The sequence below is a fragment of the Lepidochelys kempii genome, chromosome 5 (assembly GCF_965140285.1).
Source record: "Lepidochelys kempii isolate rLepKem1 chromosome 5, rLepKem1.hap1, whole genome shotgun sequence".
In the NCBI taxonomy this organism is placed as follows: Eukaryota; Metazoa; Chordata; order Testudines; family Cheloniidae; genus Lepidochelys; species Lepidochelys kempii.
Window position 1 is genome coordinate 31,033,651 of NC_136384.1, and position 23,272 is coordinate 31,056,922.

The 23,272-nt window shown below is 37.5% G+C and overlaps 1 protein-coding gene across 1 annotated transcript in view; it reads right to left on the bottom strand.

Annotated features, from left to right (window-relative positions):
• Positions 1-17,989: 17,989 nt before the first annotated feature.
• The window catches only part of FGF10 (fibroblast growth factor 10), an 83,085-nt gene continuing 77,802 nt past the window's right edge, over positions 17,990-23,272 (bottom strand). The window contains exon 3 of the mRNA XM_073343901.2: positions 17,990-21,319. Within this exon, the coding sequence (XP_073200002.1) occupies positions 21,122-21,319 (198 nt within the window). The 3' untranslated portion in view covers positions 17,990-21,121. The remainder of the gene's footprint in view (positions 21,320-23,272) is intronic.

Sequence of the window (23,272 nt, forward strand, 5' to 3'; positions counted from 1 at the left end):
CCTTTGGTCTGACTCAGTATAGCTGTTCTTATGTTCTTATGATATCAATCCCAGGCAAAATAATGTAAAAGCTGATACAGGGTTTAATTAATAAAAAAGTATAGAATTATAATGAATGCCAATTGCCATAATTTTATGGAAAATGGTCAAATAAATCTTTGATGAGATAACAGTTTTGGTTGATAAGGTAACTGCACAGATGTAATACATGCAGACTTGTGTAAGGTGTTTGACTTCGTACTGCATGATCTTGCTGTGAATAATAAAACCTTAAGCCCATATTTTTTCAAGCACTATTAATCAAATAATTAGGAATAAACAAAGGCCTATCAATCGTGATTGGTGTGAGGATAACACTCGAGAAAGAAGTTGTTTGCAATGAAGAATTCAACCAAGTCTAGTGATACAGTTTTCTTGGACAGTATAGACAGGATCTTCAGTATGGAACTTCTAAAATGATATCATGATAGATCTGCCTGGCCACTCTGCAATGTCCTTCCACCAATTCCTACCTCTTCCATTTCTCCTAGTCTGTTTCACCTTCCTTCATTACTTTGTTCCTTCACTCTCCCTTTTTATGATAATGAATATGAAGGAAATAGAATTTATAGTACAAGGGAATCCTTGCTGAAACATGTCACATAAAACATATAAGATATCCCTTACCCTAATGTGCCATGCAAAATACCTTTATTCTATCTTGATGTGATCATTCTTCCAAAATAGCTATCATGATGTTAGCTTAGAAACGGGAAAAGTTTTTTCCATGTGGATTTTCCAAATTGTGCACATCTATACAAATGTGAAGGAAAGGAGGAGGGTGAGAATTGTATCTCATTCAATTCAACCTAGGTGGCAAGAGATCTGTTATGTATTTCATGCTCAATAATAAAAAAAAGGAAACCTCACAAAATTTCTATGTATTGCAAGAGGACTGCCATCTGTGCTCTATTTAATTAGGGCAGCCCTAGTTATACAGTGCAGTATTAAACATGATCTGGCTCAAGTTAAGAAAATTCTCCTTATTTACATAGAGTGCAACAATGTTAACCAGTGAAATGTTAACAACGTAGAGAATCTGGGAGGGTCTGAAACAAAGACAACATAAATAATTGAAACCACATAGGCACTTGCTTCTAGGGATGGGAGAAATGGTTTGGGTAAAATAAGAACTCCTTCCCAACCTAAGGCTTTGCCCAACATTTGAAATAAATCGTCTTGTGTTTTTTGTTTTGTTTTTTGTTTTTTTGGTGGTTCAGCTAGGGTAATTTAACTTCTTCTCCACATGCTTCTGCACTTCTGCATTCTAGCCCAGGCTTGAGACAGGAATACTGTTATACTTCAAGAAAGGCTATTTTTGTGATGTAAGTTATGTAATTGTTATGCAAAGTTTCATGCAGAGACCACAGTGCATCAATGCTCCTCAGTAGCTTCTGGGTGAAGTTTAGGTTCTGATTTAGATCTATTAAGCTAATTTAGGTCCTGGTTATGTTAGAAACTCCCTCTTTCTCCCAGTGATACTGTAGCAATCATAGTCTCTGATCTCCATATATTCTTAAAATGTGTTGGGGACAACTTCTTATTTTAGAAAGTGGAGAAAGGTAACTGGGTAGTGCGAGGAGATGCTATTTTAGACTTGATTCTAATTGGTGGTGAATCTGAAGATGGAAGGTAACATGGGTGAAAGTGATCATGAAATGATATATTTCATTAGTCTAAGGAACAGGAGTGAGAACAGCAGAATAAGGAATAATAGACTTCACCAAAGCAGACTTTAACAAATTCAGAGAACTAGTAGGTAAGGTAAAGTCCTGTGAAAAAGAAAGGTAAGAGAAAAAGGAGCTTAGGAATGCTGGCAGTTTCTCAAAAGCCCAACTGCAAACTATCTTAATGTGAAGGAAAGATAGGAAGAATGGTAAGAGACCAATATGGCTGCATCAGGAGCTCTTTAATGACCTGAAAATCAAAAAGGAATCCTATAATAAAAAGTGGGAACATGGACAACTAACTAAAGATGAGAACAAAGGAGTAGTGCAAGCATAGAAGGAAAAATTCAGAAAGGCTAAGGGACAAAATGAGTTACACCTAGCAAAGGACATAAAAGGTAATAATAAGACGTTCTACAAATACACGAGGAGCAAAAGAAAGACAAAAGAAAGTGTAGGTCCAGTACTTAGCTGGGCAGGAGAGCTAAGGAGGATACCAAGAAGGTTGAGTGTTTAATGTCTATTTTGTGTCAGTCATCACTAAAAAGGTTAATAGTGACAAGATGTTCAACACAATTAATATAAACAACAAGGGTGAAGGAACACAAGCAAAAATAGGGAAACAACTGGCTAAAGAATATTTAGATAAGTTAGATGTGTTAAAGTCAATAGTGCCTGATGGAAATCATCCTAGGGTACTTGAGGAACCATTTGAAGCAATCTTGCAACTGTTAGTGATTAACTTCAAGAATCCATGGAGATGGGTGAGGTCCCAGAGGACAGGAGAAGGGCAACATTGTCCTTATCATTAAAAAGGGAAACAAAGAGGACCTGGGGAATTATAGAACATTAAGTCTAACTTTGATACCTGGATAGATACTGGAACAAATCATTAAACTATCAATTTGTAAGCACCTAAAGGATAATAGGATAATAAGGAATAGTCAACATGGATTTGTCAAGAACAATTCATGTCAAACTAACCTTATTTCTTTCTCTGGCAGAGTTACTGTCCTACTGGATAGGGGGAAGCATAGACAGGATATATCTTCACTTTAGTTAGGCTTTTGGCATAGTCTGACACCACATTCTCATAAGTAAACTAGGGAAATATGGTCTAGATCTTTGGTTTTCAACCTGTGGTCCATGGACCCATGGGTGTCTGCAGACTATGTCTAAAATTTCCAAAGGGGTCTAAACCTCCCTTTGAAATTTTTAGGGGTCCACAAATGAAAAAAGGTTGAAAACCACTGGTCAGGATTAAATTACTATAAGGTAGGTGTGCAACTAGTTGAAAAAACTGTACTCAAAGAGCAGCAATCAGTGGTTTGCTGTCAAATTTGGAGCCTGTATCTAGTGGGGTTTTACTGAGGTCTGTCCTGGATCTGATACTATTCAGTATTTTCCTTAATGACTTGGATAATGGAGTGGAGAGTATGCTTATAGAAGTTGCAGATGACACCAAAGTAGGAGGGGTTGCAAGCACTTTGGAAGATAGGATTATAATGTAAAATGACCTTGATAAATTGGAGAATTTGTCTGAAATCAACAAGATGAAATTCAATAAAGTGCAAAGAATTACACATAGGGAGGAAAAATCAAATGCACATGTACAAAATTGGGAATAATTGGCTAGGCAATAGTACTCCTGAAAACTATCTGGGGGTTATAGTGGATCAATAGTATGATGCAGCTGCAAAAAAGACAAATATCATTTTGTGTTTTATTAATAGGTTGTCCTGTGTAAGACACAAAAGCGTTAAATAGAAGACATTGTCTCGCTCTGGTAAGTCCATGATGGGAGTACTGTATCCCATTCTGGGCACCACACATTAGGAAAAATGTGGAGAAATGGGAAAGAATCCAGAGGAGAGCAACAGAAATGATAAAAAGTTTAGAAAACCCAGTCTGTGAGGAAAGATTTAAAAAACTGGGTATGTTTAGTCCTGAGGAAAAAACCCAAGGGTGGACCTGATAACAGGCTTCAAATATGTTAACGGCTGTTATAAACAGGATCGAGATCAATTGTTCTTCATGTACACTGAAGTAATGGGCTTAATCTGCAGCAAGGAATATTTAGGTTAAATATTAGGGACAACTTTTTATCTGTAAGGTTAGTTAAGTACTGGAATTGGTTACCAAGAGAGGTTGTGGAATCCCTGTCAAAAGAGGTTTTTAAGAACAGGTTAAACAAATACTTGTCAGGCATGGTCTAAGTATACTTGGTTCTGCCTCAGTGTGAGGGCCTGGACTAGATGACCACTTAAAGTCCATTCTAGCCCTACCTTTCTATGAGTCCATGGTCAACAGCATCTTCTTGTTTAAAAGGGAGAGAACTGGTGGTAGTGCATTTTCCAGGAAAGGTCCTTGACTCTGGAACTCACTTTCTCCCCCTCTATTTTGGTCTGAGAGAGCATAGATTTATTGTTCATTGGCATATTGCAAGGTTCATCTTATGCTTTTCTGGGAGGAAGGGGTAGCTTGAGGATTTGGTCTGACCAATTACTGGGTACTGTGATGAGTTTGTTCTTTATTGTTAAGTGGCATATTCATTATATTGATTATTTATGTTATGCTTTGTTATATTTTTAAACATTTGTACAGACACCTAGGATTTGCATAATAATGTTTTAATAAATCAGAATAAATGCATAAATCTTTTGACTATTCAAAAATCAGCTGAGTTCACTTTGGAAGAAAATATTAAAATCATGGTAAACATATTTCAGAAACACTACAACAGTTTTCAGAGTAGCAGCCATGTTAGTCTGTATTTGCAAAAAGAAAAGAAGTACTTGTGGCACCTCAGAGACTAACAGATTTATTTGAGCATAAGCTTTCGTGAGCTACAGCTCACTTCATCAGATGCAATTGTGAAGTATTGCTGAAATCCCTTAGGCTTCTAGAGGTAGTCTTTAGGGAGTCTGGACTGAATAATATTTCAGCAGTATTACCAATGCTATGTTATCTGTGGTGATACATAAGTTTGGTGTTATTTCCTAACAAGCTATGGAATGGTCATTTTTGGATTGAACTAAATGATGTTTCTTGGAGAATGATAGGTTCCAAGTGATTAAGGAGTCATCAGAAATTAAAAGATTTCAGTTCTTCCTCTCGATGATAAAGGGTCTCGGTTAATATATATTCGCTGCTTTAAGAATACTTGCCTGTGTCATGTCTGGACATGACTATCTTCTATGATTTAAATCCTCCCATAAAACTTTCCTCTGCTATGATGCCACAGATCACCAGTGTCTGATACTGATTGGGCAAGCAGAGACATTTACTTTTATGCTAAACTCTGTTCATTTCATTTATAACCTTATCCCTCAGTCCTCATTCTGTTGTCTGTCTTGTCCACCTGTTGCATCCTGTTTGACATATATATTGTAATCTCACTGAGGCAAGGACTTGTCTTACTTGTTACTGGTCTGTATGGTGCCTAGCACAATGGAGCCCTTATCCTTGGTAGTACCATTATCTGAGACTAAGCACTATTTTCTGCTACTACAACTACTAACTAATAGAAGATCAGGGTAAAAGGAAATGTAATGTGTCTTAAGTACTTTAAGGCACAAGTAGTTGTAATATAGATTTATAAGAACTGTTAACCTTAGAGTTGGCAATATCTTTCATGCAAGATAATGCTAGCTTTTCCTATCTAAGTCATATAAAAAGAAACAGCAGGATGTGACAGTTATGCTTCCATGCTGTGATAAAACCCTGGACATAACGTAACAAGTTGGATAGGAAACTTCAAGTAGGAGTTGTGTGTGTGAATTTATATATATATATATATATATGTAAAATGTTAAAGCTGACTTCATTTAAGAAAGTGGATTGTTAAAATATACAAAGTTACATGTGTAGCCAATGTACCAATGCATTGTATGGATAGACAATAATTAATCAGCAGAATAAAATGTGGTATCCATGGGGTCCTGCTATTGTGTCTCCATTTAAACTCTCCCGAACCCTTGGCTTGTTGAGAATCTCCGCAGTCATTGAATGGGCATAAAAATAAACTGCCCTTTCTCCTCTGTTAGTGGGTCTTTCAGGTCAGGGTCGATACATGTTGGCAGTGTGGCATAGGGGAAACTTGTGTTGTCTCTGTTTTATGGATCAATAGAAGACTTTACTATCCAAGGTCACTTTATCACCCGTATCAAGCATTACACTCGCTTTTAAAATGAACAAAACAAAATAAGACATGAGCAGAAGAGCTTATTAAGCTGCCATCAGATCAAAGACTAGCTTTAATTGGAGTAAACTGATTTACTGGATAATACATAATGTTGTTAGTAATAGTAGTTGAAATGAATAAAGATTCTTGGACCGTATCCATTAGTCATCAGACACTAGGGGATAACACATTTTTGAGGGGGAGTAGGTTACTTGTGAAGTTTATTTGTTGTGACATTATCTATTTGAGGTCTCCTGAAGAAGATAACAACTATCCATGGAAATTATCTGTTGTTTTTCGTGCAAGCTACTAAATGTCAGAAGGAGGTGGATATTGACCTTTCCATGTCATAACTGACTGGGTCATTCTTGTTTCCTGCAATCAGTGTGCAACAGCAGCTTGAATCAGACACAGATTTCATCTCTCTTATGTAGTTCAGTGAAGTTTCCCAGAAGGAAATGCATTGTGCTGAAAAATCTGCACTTAGGCAGTGTCTTCTGTTTTAAGCTGCTTCAACTTCTTTTGGGTACTGAATTTTTAACCACTTACGTTTCATTTCTGTCCTGCACGAATTTGTATACCTAATTCTTGGGGACTGGAGGGCTTAGGGGATTTGTAATAGGATATGCTGTGCTGCCTATATAGGTTCCTGGTTTGAATTTGACCCCAGTTGGTACTGATTAAAACTTATTACTACAACTGACTGTCTAGTATTCTATATAGAATAAGTTGGTGGTCTCAATCTAGTTCCCAGTGGACAGGTATCCAAATCACCACCATCAGCCTTGGCTGGTGGTCTCAACAGATGCCCAAGACTAAATGGGACTGGAAACTGAACTAGCCTCTCATGCCTAATGTTTGTACCTCTAGGTCAGCTGAGGTACATGAGCAAGGAAGAGTAGAAAAAAGCTGCTACCTGCAATTTACATGGTTCTGTGGCTAATGAGTAGATTTCAGTTTCCAGGATTGTCATTCCATGTTCATGTTTCAAGAATTAATTTAATGATTTACAAAAATGGACCTGATTCTTTGAAGTTCAACTTGGTGAATTAATATACACATTTTCTTTCAAAAAGAATGTTATTGTTTGCAAAAAGATGTATAACATGTTGGATTAGTGTGTCATATCCCACTGTAGAGTCTGGTGCAAAGAAGAAAAAGAGGATATTAGTCTGAGCTAATACATTTACTCCTTTAGCTCAAATGAGAGGTCTACGCTTTTGATACTGATGGACCAAATAGATGGACCCAGGTTCTATTTCCCGGAGTTGGACAGCTCATAGAGAACAAATATCACTTTTATTGAACTTTGCTTGACATTTTGTTTTTGTTTATTAAAGGGGCATACATGTTGTATAATATGTTTTTGTAGCCATGTTGGTCTCGGGCTAAAGGAGGACAAGGTGGGTGTGGTAATAACAATCTTGAAAGCTTTTCTCTTTCACCTACAGAATATAGTCCAATAAAATTGTTGTGTATGGCATATAGGGCCAGTAGATATGCCCTGTGGTTGTCAGTCCATGGGTAATATTGCTTTTCCTTTCTTAAGGGAAACATATATATTGTCCCTTCAGTTCTCTAGAAGACTGCTCTTTAAAAAAGTGAGATGCTATGCCAGAAACAAATGTTTTTATATTTGTGGCAACTAGTGAGAGCCAAAGCTGGAATTTTCATGAAAGCCTATGAGAGTTAGGGGCTCAGCTACCAAAGAAACTCCCCAAGTCTCTTTGAAAATTCCAGCCTGAGATAGGAAAGAAGAGCAGGCTGCCCAATACTGAACTGATTGTGGGAGCTAATGAGGAAGTATTTAAAAGCAGGAAGACAGAATGTAATGAAAGAAACAGACAAAGTGGTTAACAAGGCAATGATCATGGAAGTACTTGAAGAATTCCATGCAGACTGTGCAATTGTTATGGCTATAAGAGGGTGCTAAGTTGTCAAACAAAGTGAACTCAAGATGGAGGAAGATGAATGGGCCTCAAGAGCACGAAAAATGTCAGGACAGCAGGGAAAGCAGGAGAGATTTATCTTAGATAGCAGAAATGCTGAGAACTGGAATGGTTCAGAATCAATGGATGACTCTGAGCAGCAGATGTCTGCGAGTCAGGTTTTGAAGAAAACTGGCAAATATGAGTCACACTGCATAGCCATGGAAAAAATTTGTTTCAGTGGCAACAAAAAAGAGCACAAATCCTTTCATGGCCCACCTTCCATAGCATGAGATTTTTCAGAGACATATGGTATCAGGCTTTGTAGCATCCAATCTCATTGCATGCTATTTTTACATGTGAAATTTAGTCCCCATTACTAAAAGTGGGACCTGGAGTTAGTAATCTAAACGTATATTCCATTTCAAATGTAATAATAAAGGACTGTGCTAGATAATGCTGTTTGAGCTTCCACACAAGAAATTCAGGGAAAAATATAGCAAGAGTGATAGAAAGAAACACACAGACAAGTGTCAATAATTACTTTCAAAGGCCAATTGCTGTTTGTTTCCAACTGTGAATAAAGAGTTTACTTCATTCCCCTTCACACTCTGAACCCTATCTCTCATGCAATAAATCATAAATAGTAATAATTATACGTTGTACTTTACACTTCACCTTTCATCTGAGAATGTCAAAGCATTTCATGAACAATTAGTTAACTCGATGAATTCATTAAGTTTCACACATTCTTGCCAGATGGAGGATATTGTACCCAGGGTAAAAGGAGGCGTCTCTCTATCTCTTCGCATCTACACCTGGATTCTTTTATGAAGGCTCAGTCCATACTTACTGAACACACTATTCAGTACATTTTAATAAGCTACATCAACTGATCCTGAGGGAAGGCTGCCACCTCTGTGGCTGTGATGGCGGGTTTCTCTAATGTCACTAAAACATTCGCTAGCAAAAGAAAATTTCCTTAGAACAGCATAATGCCAGTACTGGCTACCAGTTGAGAAAAGCAGTCAGGATCTTGCACAACAGTAATAACCTCATGTCCTTCCGTCCATCTGCCTTACATGAACCACTAAAAGGAGAAGCTGAGGTGTAACATGGGTGTCTGATACTAAATAACCCCTAGCAAATCTTGTGGTTGTAACAACAGCATAATTGTCATTACACGCCAAATTTAGGCTTTGATCCTGCAAACACTTCTGCACATATTTAACTTTAAGCATGTGAGTAGTCCCATTGAAACCCATGGGTTCTAAAGACATTGGTTCATATAAACCATGTTTTGCTTGTCAGTAACATCCGATATGGAACTATAATGCTGATATTTGTATGCTGATGGCACCACGCTGACACTTGATGCAGCCATCAGCCGAACAAAAAGCACAAGCTAGGAGAGGCATGTCGTAAATAAATTCAGAGTTGTCATTAATCTCAGTACACCCTTTTATTTCCTCATTCTGGTCTAAATTGTTCCATCATGAAAATTAACACGTGATTCCCTCAAATATTAGCAAACCTCTTGACTACAGCAAGACTACAGAGTTGATTCCAAATCCTCTTCTGCCTGGCAGGTAGGAGAGACCATTATGCATCTAACTGTGGGTGGGCTTTGTTCAGGTCTGCATTGTCTCAGTACAAGTTAAGGTAGCAGTATTCAACCAGTAACTAGTGTCATACAATAATAGTAATACATAGTACTTTTCAAGTATAGAAATCACAGTACTACTAAAGTTAGGTAAGCATAGACTCATAGGACTGGAAGGTATCTCAAGAGGACTTCTAGTTCAGTCCCCTGCACTCAGGCAGGACTAAATATTGTCTACACCATCGCTGACAGGTGTTTGTCTAACCTGCTATTAAAAATCTCCAATGATGTAGATTCCACACCTCCCTAGGCAATTTATTCCAGTGCTTAACCACCCTGACAGTTAGGAAGTTTTTCCTAAGGACCAGCCTAAACCACCCTTGCTGCAATTTAAGCCCATTGCTTCTTGGCCTATCCTCAAAGGTTAAAGAGAACAATTTTTCTCCCTCGTCCTTGTAACAACCTTTTAAATACTTGAAAACTGTTATCATGTCCTCTCTCACTATTCTCTTCTCCAGACTAAACAAACCCAGTTTTTTCAATTTTCCCTCATAGGTCATGTTTTCTAGACCTTTGCTCACTGTTGTTGCTCTTCTCTGGACTTTCTCAAATTTGCCCACATCTTTCCTGAAATGTGTCACCCAGAACTAGAAACAATATTGCAGTGAAGGCCTAACTGGAAGAATTACTTCTTGTGTCTTGCTTACAAAACTCCTGCTAATTCATTCCAGAATGATGTTTGCTTTTTTTGCAACAGTGTTACATTATTGACTCATATTTAGTTTGTGATCCACTATGACCCCCCAGATACCTTTCCACAATGGAGTACTTTGTATTTGTCCGTATTGAATTTCATCCTATTTACTTCAGACAATTTCTCCAGTTTGTCCAAATCATTTTGAGTTTTAATCCTATCCTCCAAAGCACTTGTAACCCCTTCTAACTTGGTATCATCCACAAACTTCATAAGTGTACTCCCTATGACATTATCTAAATCATTGATCAAGATATTGAACAGAACTGGACCCAAAACTGATCCCTGCAAGACCCCTCTTAATATGACTGTGAACCACTGATTACCAACCAGTTATGCACCCACCTTATAATAGCTCTGTCTCGGTTGGATTTCGCTAGTTTGTTTATGAGAAGGTCATGTGAGACAATATTAAAAGCCTTACTAAAGTCAAGGTATACCACATCTACCACTTCCCCCCATCCACAAGGCTTGATACCCTGTCAAAGAAAGCTATCAGGTTGGTTTGACATGATTTGTTTTTGACTAATCCATGCTACCTATTACTTATCACTTTATTATCTTCTAGGAGTCTGCAAATTGATTGTTATCTTTCTGGGTACTGAAGTTAAGCTGACTGGTCTGTAATTCCCCAGGTTGTCCTTATTTCCCTTTTTATAGATGGGCACTATATTTCCACTTTTCCAGACCTCTGGAATCTCATCTGTCTGCCATGACTTTTCAAAGATAATTGCTAGTGGCTCAGATATCTCCTCAGTTAGCTCCTTGAGAATTCTAAGATATATTTCATCTGGCCCTTGTGACTTAGGAACACTATCCCCGATAATGTCACGGCTAACCTGGTGGCTGAACTTTGTGACTTTGTCCTTACCCATAACTATTTCACATTTGAGGACAATGTATACCTTCAGATCAGCGGCACTGCTATGGGTACCCGCATGGCCCCACAGTATGCCAACATTTTTATGGCTGATTTAGAGCAACACTTCCTCAGCTCTCGTCCCCTAAAGCCCCTACTCTACTTGCGCTATATTGATGACATCTTCATCATCTGGACCCATGGAAAAGAAGCCCTTGAGGAATTCCACCATGATTTCAACAATTTCCATCCCACCACCAACCTCAGCCTGGTCCAGTCCACACAAGAGATCCACTTCCTGGACACTACAGTGCTAATAAACAATGGTCACATAAACACCACCCTATACCGGAAACCTACTGACCGCTATTCCTACCTGCATGCCTCCAGCTTTCACCCTGACCACACCACACGATCCATCGTCTACAGCCAAGCTCTGCGATACAACCGCATTTGCTCCAACCCCTCAGACAGAGACAAACACCTACAAGATCTCTGTCAAGCTTTCTTACAACTACAATACCCACCTGCAGAAGTAAAGAAACAGATTGATAGAGCCAGAAGAGTTCCCAGAAGTTACCTACTACAGGACAGGCCTAACAAAGAAAATAACAGAACGCCACTAGCCGTCACCTTCAGCCCCCAACTAAAACCCCTCCAACGCATTATTAAGGATCTACAACCTATCCTAAAGGATGACCCAACACTCTCACAAATCTTGGGAGACAGGCCAGTCCTTGCCTACAGACAGCCCCGCAATCTGAAGCAAATACTCACCAACAACCACATACCACACAACAGAACCACTAACCCAGGAACTTATCCTTGCAACAAAGCCCGTTGCCAATTGTGCCCACATATCTATTCAGGGGACACCATCACAGGGCCTAATAACATCAGCCACACTATCAGAGGCTCGTTCACCTGCACATCCACCAATGGGATGTATGCCATCATGTGCCAGCAATGCCCCTCTGCCATGTACATTGGTCAAACTGGACAGTCTCTACGTAAAAGAATAAATGGACACAAATCAGATGTCAAGAATTATAACATTCATAAACCAGTCGGAGAACACTTCAATCTCTCTGGTCACGCAATCACAGACATGAAGGTCGCTATCTTAAAACAAAAAAACTTCAAATCCAGACTCCATCGAGAAACTGCTGAATTGGAATTCATTTGCAAATTGGATACTATTAATTTAGGCTTAAATAGAGACTGGGAGTGGCTAAGTCATTATGCAAGGTAGCCTATTTCCTCTTGTTTTTTCCTACCCCCCCCCAGATGTTCTGGTTTAACTTGGATTTAAACTTGGAGAGTGGTCAGTTTGGATGAGCTATTACCAGCAGGAGAGTGAGTTTGTGTGTGTATGGGGGTGGGGGGGGATGTGAGAAATCCTGGATTTGTGCCGGAAATGGCCCAACTTGATTATCATGCACATTGTGTAAAGAGTTGTCACTTTGGATGGGCTATCACCAGCAGGAGAGTGAATTTGTGTGGGGGGGTGGAGGGTGAGAAAACCTGGATTTGTGCTGGAAATGGCCCACCTGATGATCACTTTAGATAAGCTATTACCAGCAGGACAGTGGGGTGGGAGGAGGTATTTTTTCATATTCTCTGTGTATATATAAAGTCTGCTGCAGTTTCCACGGTATGCATCCGATGAAGTGAGCTGTAGCTCACGAAAGCTCATGCTCAAATAAATTGGTTAGTCTCTAAGGTGCCACAAGTACTCCTTTTCTTTTTGCGAATACAGACTAACACGGCTGTTACTCTGAAACCTAACTTGTCTAGATAATTTTTAACTTATTCTTTCCCTATTTTTGCCTCTGATCCTACCTTATTTTCACTGACATTCAGTATGTTAGATGTCCAAGTGCTACTAAACTTTTTATGACAACTGAAACAAAAAAGTCATTTAGCAATTCTGCCATTTCCACATTTTCTGTTATTGTTTTTCCCCCTCATTGATAAACGGGCCTACCCTGTCCTTGGTCTTCCTTTTGCTTGTAATGTACTGGTACAATGTTTTCTTGTTACCCTTTATGTCTCTAGCTAGTTTAATCTGGTTTTGTGCCTTGACCTTTCAAATTTTGTCCCTACATATTTGTGTTATTTGTTTATATTCATCCTTTGTAATTTGACCTAGTTTGTAGGACTCTTTTTTGAATTTCATATAATTGAAGATCTCCTGGTTAAACCAGGTTGGGCAACACTACCTCTGTTTTACAAATAGGAGAAACTGAAGCTCCAGGATGTTAAGATCCAAATTTTCAAAACTGGCCACTAATTTTGGTTACCTCTGTCTCTCATATATCTTGACTTTAGTAAGGCTTATTGAAGTCAATAAGAGGGTTTCCATTGACTTCAGTGAGCATTGCAGGAGGCCTATGGATGATTGATGTTCAGACATGCTGGAATCGATGGAGCTGTGGGTGATCAGTAACTTTAAAAATCAGGCCACAGTTGTCTATATTTGAACACCAAAAATACAGGGGCTAAATTTTCAAAAGTAGCCTAAGTGATGCCCAAGGTCACATGACCTGTGCCATTGGCAGAGCTGAGAAAAGTATACAGGACTCTCAACTCTCATTCTGGTGCCTTGTCCACTGGATCAATCTGCCTTTTCGGGCTGCGGTTATTACATGTTGTGTATATACATGTACAAAAGAAAAAAAAATAAAAATACCAGGCAACCAACACAAAATAAATATATGAATATAAAGATTAGTGTAAAGGTCAATTGAAAACTACATTTTCAAAGTAATGCTGAAAAATAATGCAGTTGGTAGAATGGTCAAAAAATTAGAAAATTTTTTCACATTTTTTCCCTCACAATGTTCATGAACAGTGCTACTGAAATTTCCACACTGGCTGCTCTAAAAACCACACAGAAAAACTTGTCAATTTTCCCAGGGTTTTTAAATCAAAATTTGAAATTTTGACAACTTTTTATAGCAACGTTGAATTTCCAAACACTTTCAACAAGGCATAATGGCTAGATTTATGTGTGTGCTCTTGTTTCAAGATTCCACTGGTCTTACTCCATCCTTTCCTCTAACTGAGCATATGCAGACTAGTATTCTCAAGAGGCTAATAATATTTATACCAAATTTATGTGTGTGCTGGCAGACCAAGGTCACGGCATTTAATTTGATTATCTGGAATGTATTATTCCAGTTGCAATTTGAAAAAAAAAGTCAAATTTTATGCAAAGGTCAACAATTATGTAACTTCTTTCGGAGCTCTGTCAAAGCTTATTTAAGAAATAAGGTTTTAAAAAAAGCTGCAAGATTGCAGCAGTTTGTAGCATACATGTCAGCAAAGTGGAAAGAATATGACACACCAAATATATGTTTGTAATAGATCAGTGTGCAAATTAGCTGGATACTGTTAAGGTAGTGGCTAGATGGATCGAAGAGAACATGTTTTGGGATTTGTCATATTTCTTTCCACTCACTGACATACATGCCACAATACTGTAGAATTCAGATCCAAATCTGGATCTGAATTTTGCTTTTGCTCCAAATTTGGGGATGTTCAGTGCTGGGGTTTTGATTTGTCCTATTATAAAGAAAAGTGTCAGCTGTAAAATTCATATCAAGTTCTAATTCCCCCCTTCCTCCCACTCCCTAAAAGTTCAAAGAGTTTTGGGTCTGGGATTTTGTTCAGGCCCATATCTAGTCACAGAGTTAGTCACATCAGCAGTAAGTGGGTGCAGGTCTAGTCCATAATTTAGGGTTGATGCTTTTTAATGTGGTCTAGTAGTTCACAGAGCAGGTGTGAATATTTCAGTGATTTTTTATAGGTCTTTTCATCTTTGTTTTTAAGTGCCTTCATGCTGAGAGGTGAGTTGTAGAACACATCTTAGGTCTCATGTGAGCAACTCGTATTACTTTTCCTTCTCGTTTAGTATGTGATGTAAAGGTGCAGGAATGCTCCTTCTGCAAACTATTATATACTCTCACATTTTGTTACGTGTTTCTTAAGTATATTGAGCTTAGCTTGCGTACTTTGTTTTATTTGCTCAGTAATCTGCTTTGTTCTGTCTGTTATCTCTTATATTCACTTAAAATTCACCTTTTGTAGTTAATAAACTTATTTCTTGTTTATAATATAACCCAGTTTATGCAATTCCTAATGGGGTGGGGTGGGCAAGAAGAGTGCACATCTCTCTTAACATTGAGGAAGAGGGTGGATTTTTATGAGCTTGTGCTGTGCAGATTTTTCTATACAGTACAAGACAGTATTATTTTGGGTTTATCTCCCCAAAAGCGGTGTGCACGTGAGGGCTGGGAGAGGCCTTTCACAGAGAGCTGACTTCAGTCTGTGGTTGCAGTGGGGTGTGGCCCTACCTATGTGTGTGTGTGCTGCAAGAGGCCGGAGAGCCTAATTCAGGAAAGCAGGAAGAGGAAACCCAGGCTGATTGAGCAGGGGAGGCTCAGTGAAATCCCAAGACATCAGGTGGCATTCCAGAAGTGGGTTCAACCCATCACAGCATGATCATTTAACTGCACAATATCTCAACATCGCTGGAAGCTGTTGAAGTCCAGTTAATCCACCTGAAGGTCTTCTCACATTGCTTTTCACCATTATGAGACAGTAGAATCTGTGTTAGTAGTGTGGTGAGATAAAAATATATCTTTTTGGCCAAACCATACCCCCATTTGAAGATAGGTCAAAGCTAGTGTAGGCACGTTGTGCAGGCTGGGGAAATCCCTATTTGTGGTATGGAAATATCTTGAAAATCTGCATTTCTGCAGTTGAGATAAATTGTCTTATCAGCAGTTTATCTTACGTCCACCTCATGGATCTCATTGATGAATATATAGTCCGTTCAGAGTTTATTTCTCTTCCTCCTTTCATGTAATACTAGTTATGGTGAATGCTGATAACACAGTTGTTCATTTGGCCTTACTTCAGACCATCTTTGGGAGGGGCGAAAAATGAATCTAAGGACTAAACATTCAACCCCCATGTTTGAGGATCATGGTTAGTAACCTGGTAATCCTTGAGCACTTTTGTGATACTTGTCAATACTCTCCAGCCACTAGCTGTGTGTTTAGCTTTGGCTTCTCCTAAACTTAAAAGTTTAAAATATTTGATGAAGAATATCTATACTGGCAATAAATTGAGTCTGGGTGGAAATTGACAGACTGATTGCTCAACTTGCACTGGAAATGTTCCTCTTCCCTGAAAAATTCATTTTGTATAAAAGTTTAATAGTTTTTAAAAGGTTTCTCTTCCATACAAATGAATAGCATGTTGGATCTACTTCATGTAATGTGTAATGCTGGCATTAATTTTGTCTTCAGAGAAAGACCCTCTGTCAGATTGCCAACAGGCAAAAGGACTACTGAAGTGATGGCTAAATGATTTAGAAATTAGTAAAATGGTGAATTAGCCATTTAAAATTTATCTAAGATAATGAAAACCAAGTAGAATGATTCAGACCATAAAATAGTATGTCTGCAGCTGAGGTCACGGGCGATGCTGTGCAAATTCCTATGTTCAGTTCACAACGGTAATGAAGAACATAGAATGTTTTGATTCTTCATGTACTAGCTTATCCCAAGAGAATACTAGATTCTAAGATCTAATATGAACATAAGCTCTTCTGTTTCCTTGCAACATGTTGTCTATGGTAATACATGCCATGTACCCTATACATTTAGGTACTTGATGTATTCGCCTTCAGGTAATGGGATATTGATATCCTAGTAGTTTCCACACTGAACCAAATGGCCAAACCTGTGCATTTTTATTCTACTAGCGTATCAGTTTATTCATCACATGCAATATATTTATGTGAAAGCAATGTACAATTTCCATAAAAATACCGATAAGGAACTTCTGCAGTCCATTTCCTTTTTATTAATTATAGTAGCCTGTAGAAGCCCCAAACAGGATCCGGGCACCAATATACTCAGTGCTGTACTAACAAGTAGCAAATCACAGTCCGTGAGCCCCAAAAGACAGTTCCAAAGAGCTTCCATAAAATTAAATACTAGGATCAAACATCTCTTGAGTGGATATATGCAAATATAAAACCATAATTTCCTGGAGTAAAAAAACAATGCATTTTTCATGTTGAACCTTTTGGCCATAACGTGATATGAAACAGGTAGTTTCTTGTATATATTTAATGTTGTCATTGTCAATTGCTTTGAAACTGTTTCCATGAAGCAGTCTCCTTGACCACATTACAGAGTGTTCATACTCAACATAATTCCAGCAGAAAAATGTTTGGGCGTATGTGTGTGTGTGCTCTGTGTTGCTCTTTTCCTTCTAAAATTTAATAAGAAATTAGCAGTGGGGGAATAATCCCAGACAGTTAATTTAAGAAAGCTAAATAATGACACCTGGTACTTTAAGATATGGGGTACCCTCACCTCTGATTGACTTCAGAAACAGGCCCTAAATTTGCTGAGATTCATGTAATATAAACCTTTGCCGACATAACTGACATGAAGTTGCAGTCTACTTCCATGTACAAATGTTTTTGCACTACTGCATCTTACTAACCTTACTTGAGCTTTAAAAGCTTCAGAGTCTTGGACAAACACTTTAAATGTTAGAGAAAAATACTCTACATTTTGCTTATAAATGTGAGTTCATGCTCTTCCTCCTAAAGCCCTTCATTCTTTCATCAAATAGGCTTCTTTTAAATTCATTGCTTTTTTCCACTGTATAAACTAGATGGACCTAGATACTTACAGGAAGAATCTAAAGTGTTCAGTTGTTATTAGAGTGACGATAGCTGACTCACACATGCAAAACATTAAAGAAACCTTACAAATGTTCAAGTGATTTTTGTTTTGTTTTAGGGCTATGGAGCACCAAACCACATCCTGTAATATACATGAATCTCCCCCCTGCCCCCGCTTTTTTTTTTATTATGCAGTATCATTTAAGGCTAATAAAACAATCAAGGACAACATTTTTATTCTCTATTCCCAGCATTTTATTATTTTTATTTAAATATAACATACTGTACATTGTTGATCAGCCTTTAAAAAAACAAAAACAAAAACCCCCACCCTCTTTAACTTGATCAGGAGTCCCCTCTTATGGTAAAAGGAACTATAATACTCTGGGAAGACTGTCTGCAGCACAATTCTACCACAGTAAATACCAGAGCATGCCTATAGTGCAGGCCATCATTTTCCTTCAAGAATTTTTTATTTTTGTTAACCATCAGGAACCAACCATTCGTTCCACAGAATAGCTCCTGTCCCCATCTCTATTCACTTTAGAAAAGTGATATTTTCTATTCTTGGCCTCTGTGAGCAGCGATATGTTTTGCTAGAAGCTGTTTTAGTGTTTTGAAATCCTGTAATTATGAATGTTTACATATAAACTCCCCTAAGTCATCTAAATGGTTCTGTGAAATGAGAACCTAGTTTGTACCATAGATGTTGTTAAAGTGGTTATCCAATACTATATTTGCTCAACCAAACATTTAATTTTTGTTGTGGGTGGTCCATTATACATTGTCATATGCAATTATTACTTTAAAAATTTAAACAAGAAAGCCTCCCTCTCCATATGATAAGTTTTGCTATTCAGTCTCAATTACAAATTTAATTTTAACCTCTGAAATTCTACTGTCGGTCGATTTTTTAAAAAAATCTCATTCATCAACAAATAGGTTGGAAACCAAATACCATGAAATGCACTGGTAGCTGCAAGCCAAAATGCTGTGCCTCAAATACACTTTTTTGTTATAAAACAGACAACTTTGTTTTGAGGAACAGGAAATACAATCTGACCGTTCTTTATGTTTTACATGTTATGGGAAAGCTGCTGCTGCTGTTTTTTTTTTTAATACACAACTAATACTTAAATAACAATTAACATTGGAAGTGCTGGCTAAGGATTGACTCAAATAAGTTATAGAAGATCACAATAACACCAGCCTTTCTTCAGGTAAAACTTTAGTTAAAAAAAAATACACAATTTAGCAAAACTCTCCTTTTGTATCAAAATACAGGTTCCAAACAATAAAAATAAAACCAACTTTCCCCCAACAATACTGAAGATAGAACTGCACGTCAATATAATCTCATAGTTATCACTTAAAAGTATTTAGAAAAATTATTATACTACTTTTTTTTTCTCACTACGGACACCGCAGAGAAGTTTATGCATTTATTTAGTGGAATACAATGTGAAGACAGTGGTACATGTTGGCTGATGTACTGTTTTCTATTAAAAAGAAAAGGAGGACTTGTGGCACCTTAGAGATGAACCAATTTATCTGAGCTCACGAAAGCTTATGCTCAGATAAATTGGTTCGTCTCTAAGGTGCTACTAGTCCTCCTTTTCTTTTTGCAGATACAGACTAACACGGCTGCTACTCTGAAACCTGTTTTCTATTAATCTGCTCTAACAAAATGAATCTCAAGACGGCTATATTGATGAGTTTTCCAGAGCTCTCTAAATTTACAGAAATAAGTGAAGCAAAAAACAAACCTTATATTCCGTTAGGTTGACCAGACTTCATAATAGGCTTTAACTCATTTGCTTAAATTAAGCTGTGGGAATAGTAACATTTCATAAAAAGTGCCTGATATTGTGTTTTTTGAGCATTCATTTATTGTGATGGATATGAAAGACATTCTAACTTGGGACACGGTTGCTGTTTTTTTAGCTGGCTCTCATAATGTTATATGCATATGAAAGTAGTCTCTGTTAATTGCATGATCATGAATATTCTATGGTCTTTTTTCAGGAAATGGTCCCAATATATGTCTGTGGCTCTTCAAGCTGTTAATGAGGACAATTTAGTTGAACATGAAGGTTACTGAATAAGGACTGCAGGAGTGTGCTCTTTTTGGACTCACTTTTCGGGAGCCAAATTCTGCTCTCAGGTGCTTCCAACTGCACAGGATAATTCTGCTTGCATTTAAATGCATGCAATATTGCAATCTCATTAAAATCAATGGGCATGAGCCACATTTAGAGATTGTTCCAAAGGCCACTACAGGCAGTGAAAAGATTCCCATTAACTGCAATGAATTTTGGATCAGACCCCGAAGAAAGACTATACATTAGTCTCAAATACAAATCAATGGTATCTGAATTACATACACATCCCAAACACGAACGCACCTGAGTACAGATTTGGCCTCTCCATCCACTTCATACAAGCAACAAGACCCTCCTGACAATGTATTTCTTGAAGTTTGTTCTTGAGTGATGGCAGGTAGGATTCACAAACATAAACACATCCAATGTGTGTGATAAATCTGAGCACTGCTTCAGGTTCTTTTGATTAAGTGCAAAACAGTTTAGAAGAAAACAGATTGGACATATTCACTGCAATGCTGACTTTACCTTAAAGACTTGTCAGTTTCCTATTCTCAGGCAGTCAGTGAGGTTTTGAAAGTTTACTCTATCAACCCCCGTGAGAAAAGCTGAAAAAAGGGGAAGAAATAAGGAAGCAACTGAGGAAATCATTTAAAACAAAAAAAAAAAAGATATTTAACATCCTATTAAATAAATAACTTAGAGAGAAATAAAAAGGAATGAAGTTAGAATACACAGGCATACCATATTATTCATTTTGTTAGAACAGTTTAATTCTAATATGCTTATATTTCCTAATCCTATCCATTCTTCCATGAGGCTACTCCAGAAACTTCTTTATTTGTGCATATGACCCAAGTGCTTCCAGTAAATGCTTGCATGTTTAACTGTTCATTGGATCATTAGGTTTGAATGAGCAATGAAGGTCTTTGATACGAGTTAGTATTCCATAAATAACTTTCCCCGAAGATCATTCAACAGATTGTCTCACGTCCTGCAAGTTCTATCGCAGAGATAAAAAAACATTATTCACACTGGGAATAGTTCCCATCCCATTTGATCCAGCTTGTATCTTGATTATAAGATATGACACAGAACTAATTAAAAGTCCTTCATGTGCCAGCAATGAGCACAAAACCTTCAAAGGCTTCCCCCCTTTTTCAAACAAGCAGACGTCTGCATTATTTCTTTGCTTTTACTCTTCAAGAGGATTACCAAGTATACTTGACAAAAGAGCCTTTGGTTCAACTGCATCAATAAAACAGTTCCTTCATCTATGACATTACTACCATTGGAAGAAAGTGAGCTGAGGTGTTTTTCCTCCTTGTTTTCTGTCCTCTCTTTGTAGCTCCTCTTCCATTCAAGGCCACAAACATTTGTCTTCCATTGTGCTTCCAATTTAAGGATGCGTATGTGTTGTATCCATTTTCTTCTATTCTTTCCTTCAATTTACAATCGCTGTTAAACTCTTTCTGTAAGAAGAGAAAAATGAACAGGCCAGTTCAGAATGTAAAGACTTTTTAACCATATTGAGGATAAAATAATATCTTATACAATAATAACCTGAAGGATTCCAAAGTGCTTTACAACTTTTCCACATAATCTAGATGATTATTATAAAATTATACGGTTTGCTTATTGAAATATTTAATTGCATGCACATTATAACACATCGGTTATGCTACAAAATAAAAATGTAACCGATTGGGCACTAAATAATTACATATAGTAATAAAATTATATAATTCACCCACTAGTGTAATGAAGCCACCTCTGGGATGGAACATGGCAGCAATGAAACATCAGTTTCTTAGTTATAAGGTTTCTCTACATCACAGTCATGGACTCATTCACTATGTTGCACTTCTAAACAAATGCAATCTTTGACGTGTCTTGATCCAGGTTATTGGTAGCACATGTTAAATGAATCTATAAACTATAAATTTTAAACTGTAAAGACTCATTTAAACTAAAGTCCATTCATACCACTGTGGCATTGCAAAGGAGACTTTAAGCGGGTGCAAATCACTCTGACAGTGTAAATGGACCTTAAAGTGGGTGTGATGCCCCTTTAACATGCCAAAATGGTATAAAGGGCCTTACCAGAAATAAGGATCAGGACCTGAAAGATTTCAGTGCCTGGCCCAATATCCATATTGTAAGAATGTTCACAGTGAACCTAACAAAATTCTGCATGCACACTTCCAAGGATGAATGGTTTCCATTTTTCAAGAAAATTGGTATCAGTTTGCTAGGAGAGGATGTAAAACATAAAAGGCAAGTATGTTGTCATGAGAGGCTAATTGTTTCTGTAATATTTACCATACACAGATCTGCTTTTCAGGAGTGATGACAAGAATGTCTTTAATAAACAAATAGCTTCCATATTGAAAAAAGGAAGCCATTTCAATAAAGCCACTTAAATACAAATTGGAACTCTTTTGCAAATAGGTCATTTGAAACCCTGCACATTGAAATGTGCAGTAAGACACAAAGCAGTATATATTTCTGTAATTCCTACATTTCAGAAAGCAAGTTCTTATTTACAGGGAAGCCCAAAAGAACCCTACAATGGAACATGTAAACACTGACCTGACCTGCCTACCTACCTACATATGGTAATTCTAAGGCATCTATTCAAATGCCAAGACAAAAATTAACAAGAAAGAATATGCTGAAGTAATAAATTGTTATTTATGGTACAAATAAGATTATTTTGAGGTGCTTTAAACATTTTATTTTTGATGAATGTTGTTAGATACTTTGAGCATTTAAAATATAAAAACCATCCACAGATATATAGTAGGAACATTTATATAGCAGATAGTTTAAGTGAGTCTTTAAAATAATTACGTGGTTTCACAGACATTTGAAGATACATAGAGGCAATATACGACAACTACTTTACATACAATTCATATAAATCTTCACTACTTATTCCTGTAGATTTCCATTTTAAAAAGTGATCAAGAGTTCATTATACTTAGATACAACTAAGAACTTTCAAACCCTTGCTTAATCTTTCACCTATCCTCAGGGCTTTTCTACCCTTGAAGGGCTACAGCTGCATTGCTGCAGTACTTTAATGTACACACTACCTACATCAACAGGAAGGGTTCTTCCATCAATGTAGGTCATCCATCTTTCTGAGAGGTGGTACCTAGGTTGATGGAAGAATTCTTCTGTAGACCTAGCATTGTCTACACCAGGGGTTAGGTAGGCTTTACTATACTGCTCAAGGATATAGATTCTTCACAGCCATGAGTGATGTAGCTGGGTCAACCTAACTTTTTAGTGCAGACCAGGCCTCAGTTATAAACTACAGAAAGCATACTTTTGTTTTCTTCACACAGTTGACTGACTCAGTCACACTCAATTTGACTTTCAGAATGCTCTGAGTCACAGTATTAGTCCATTAGCAGAGT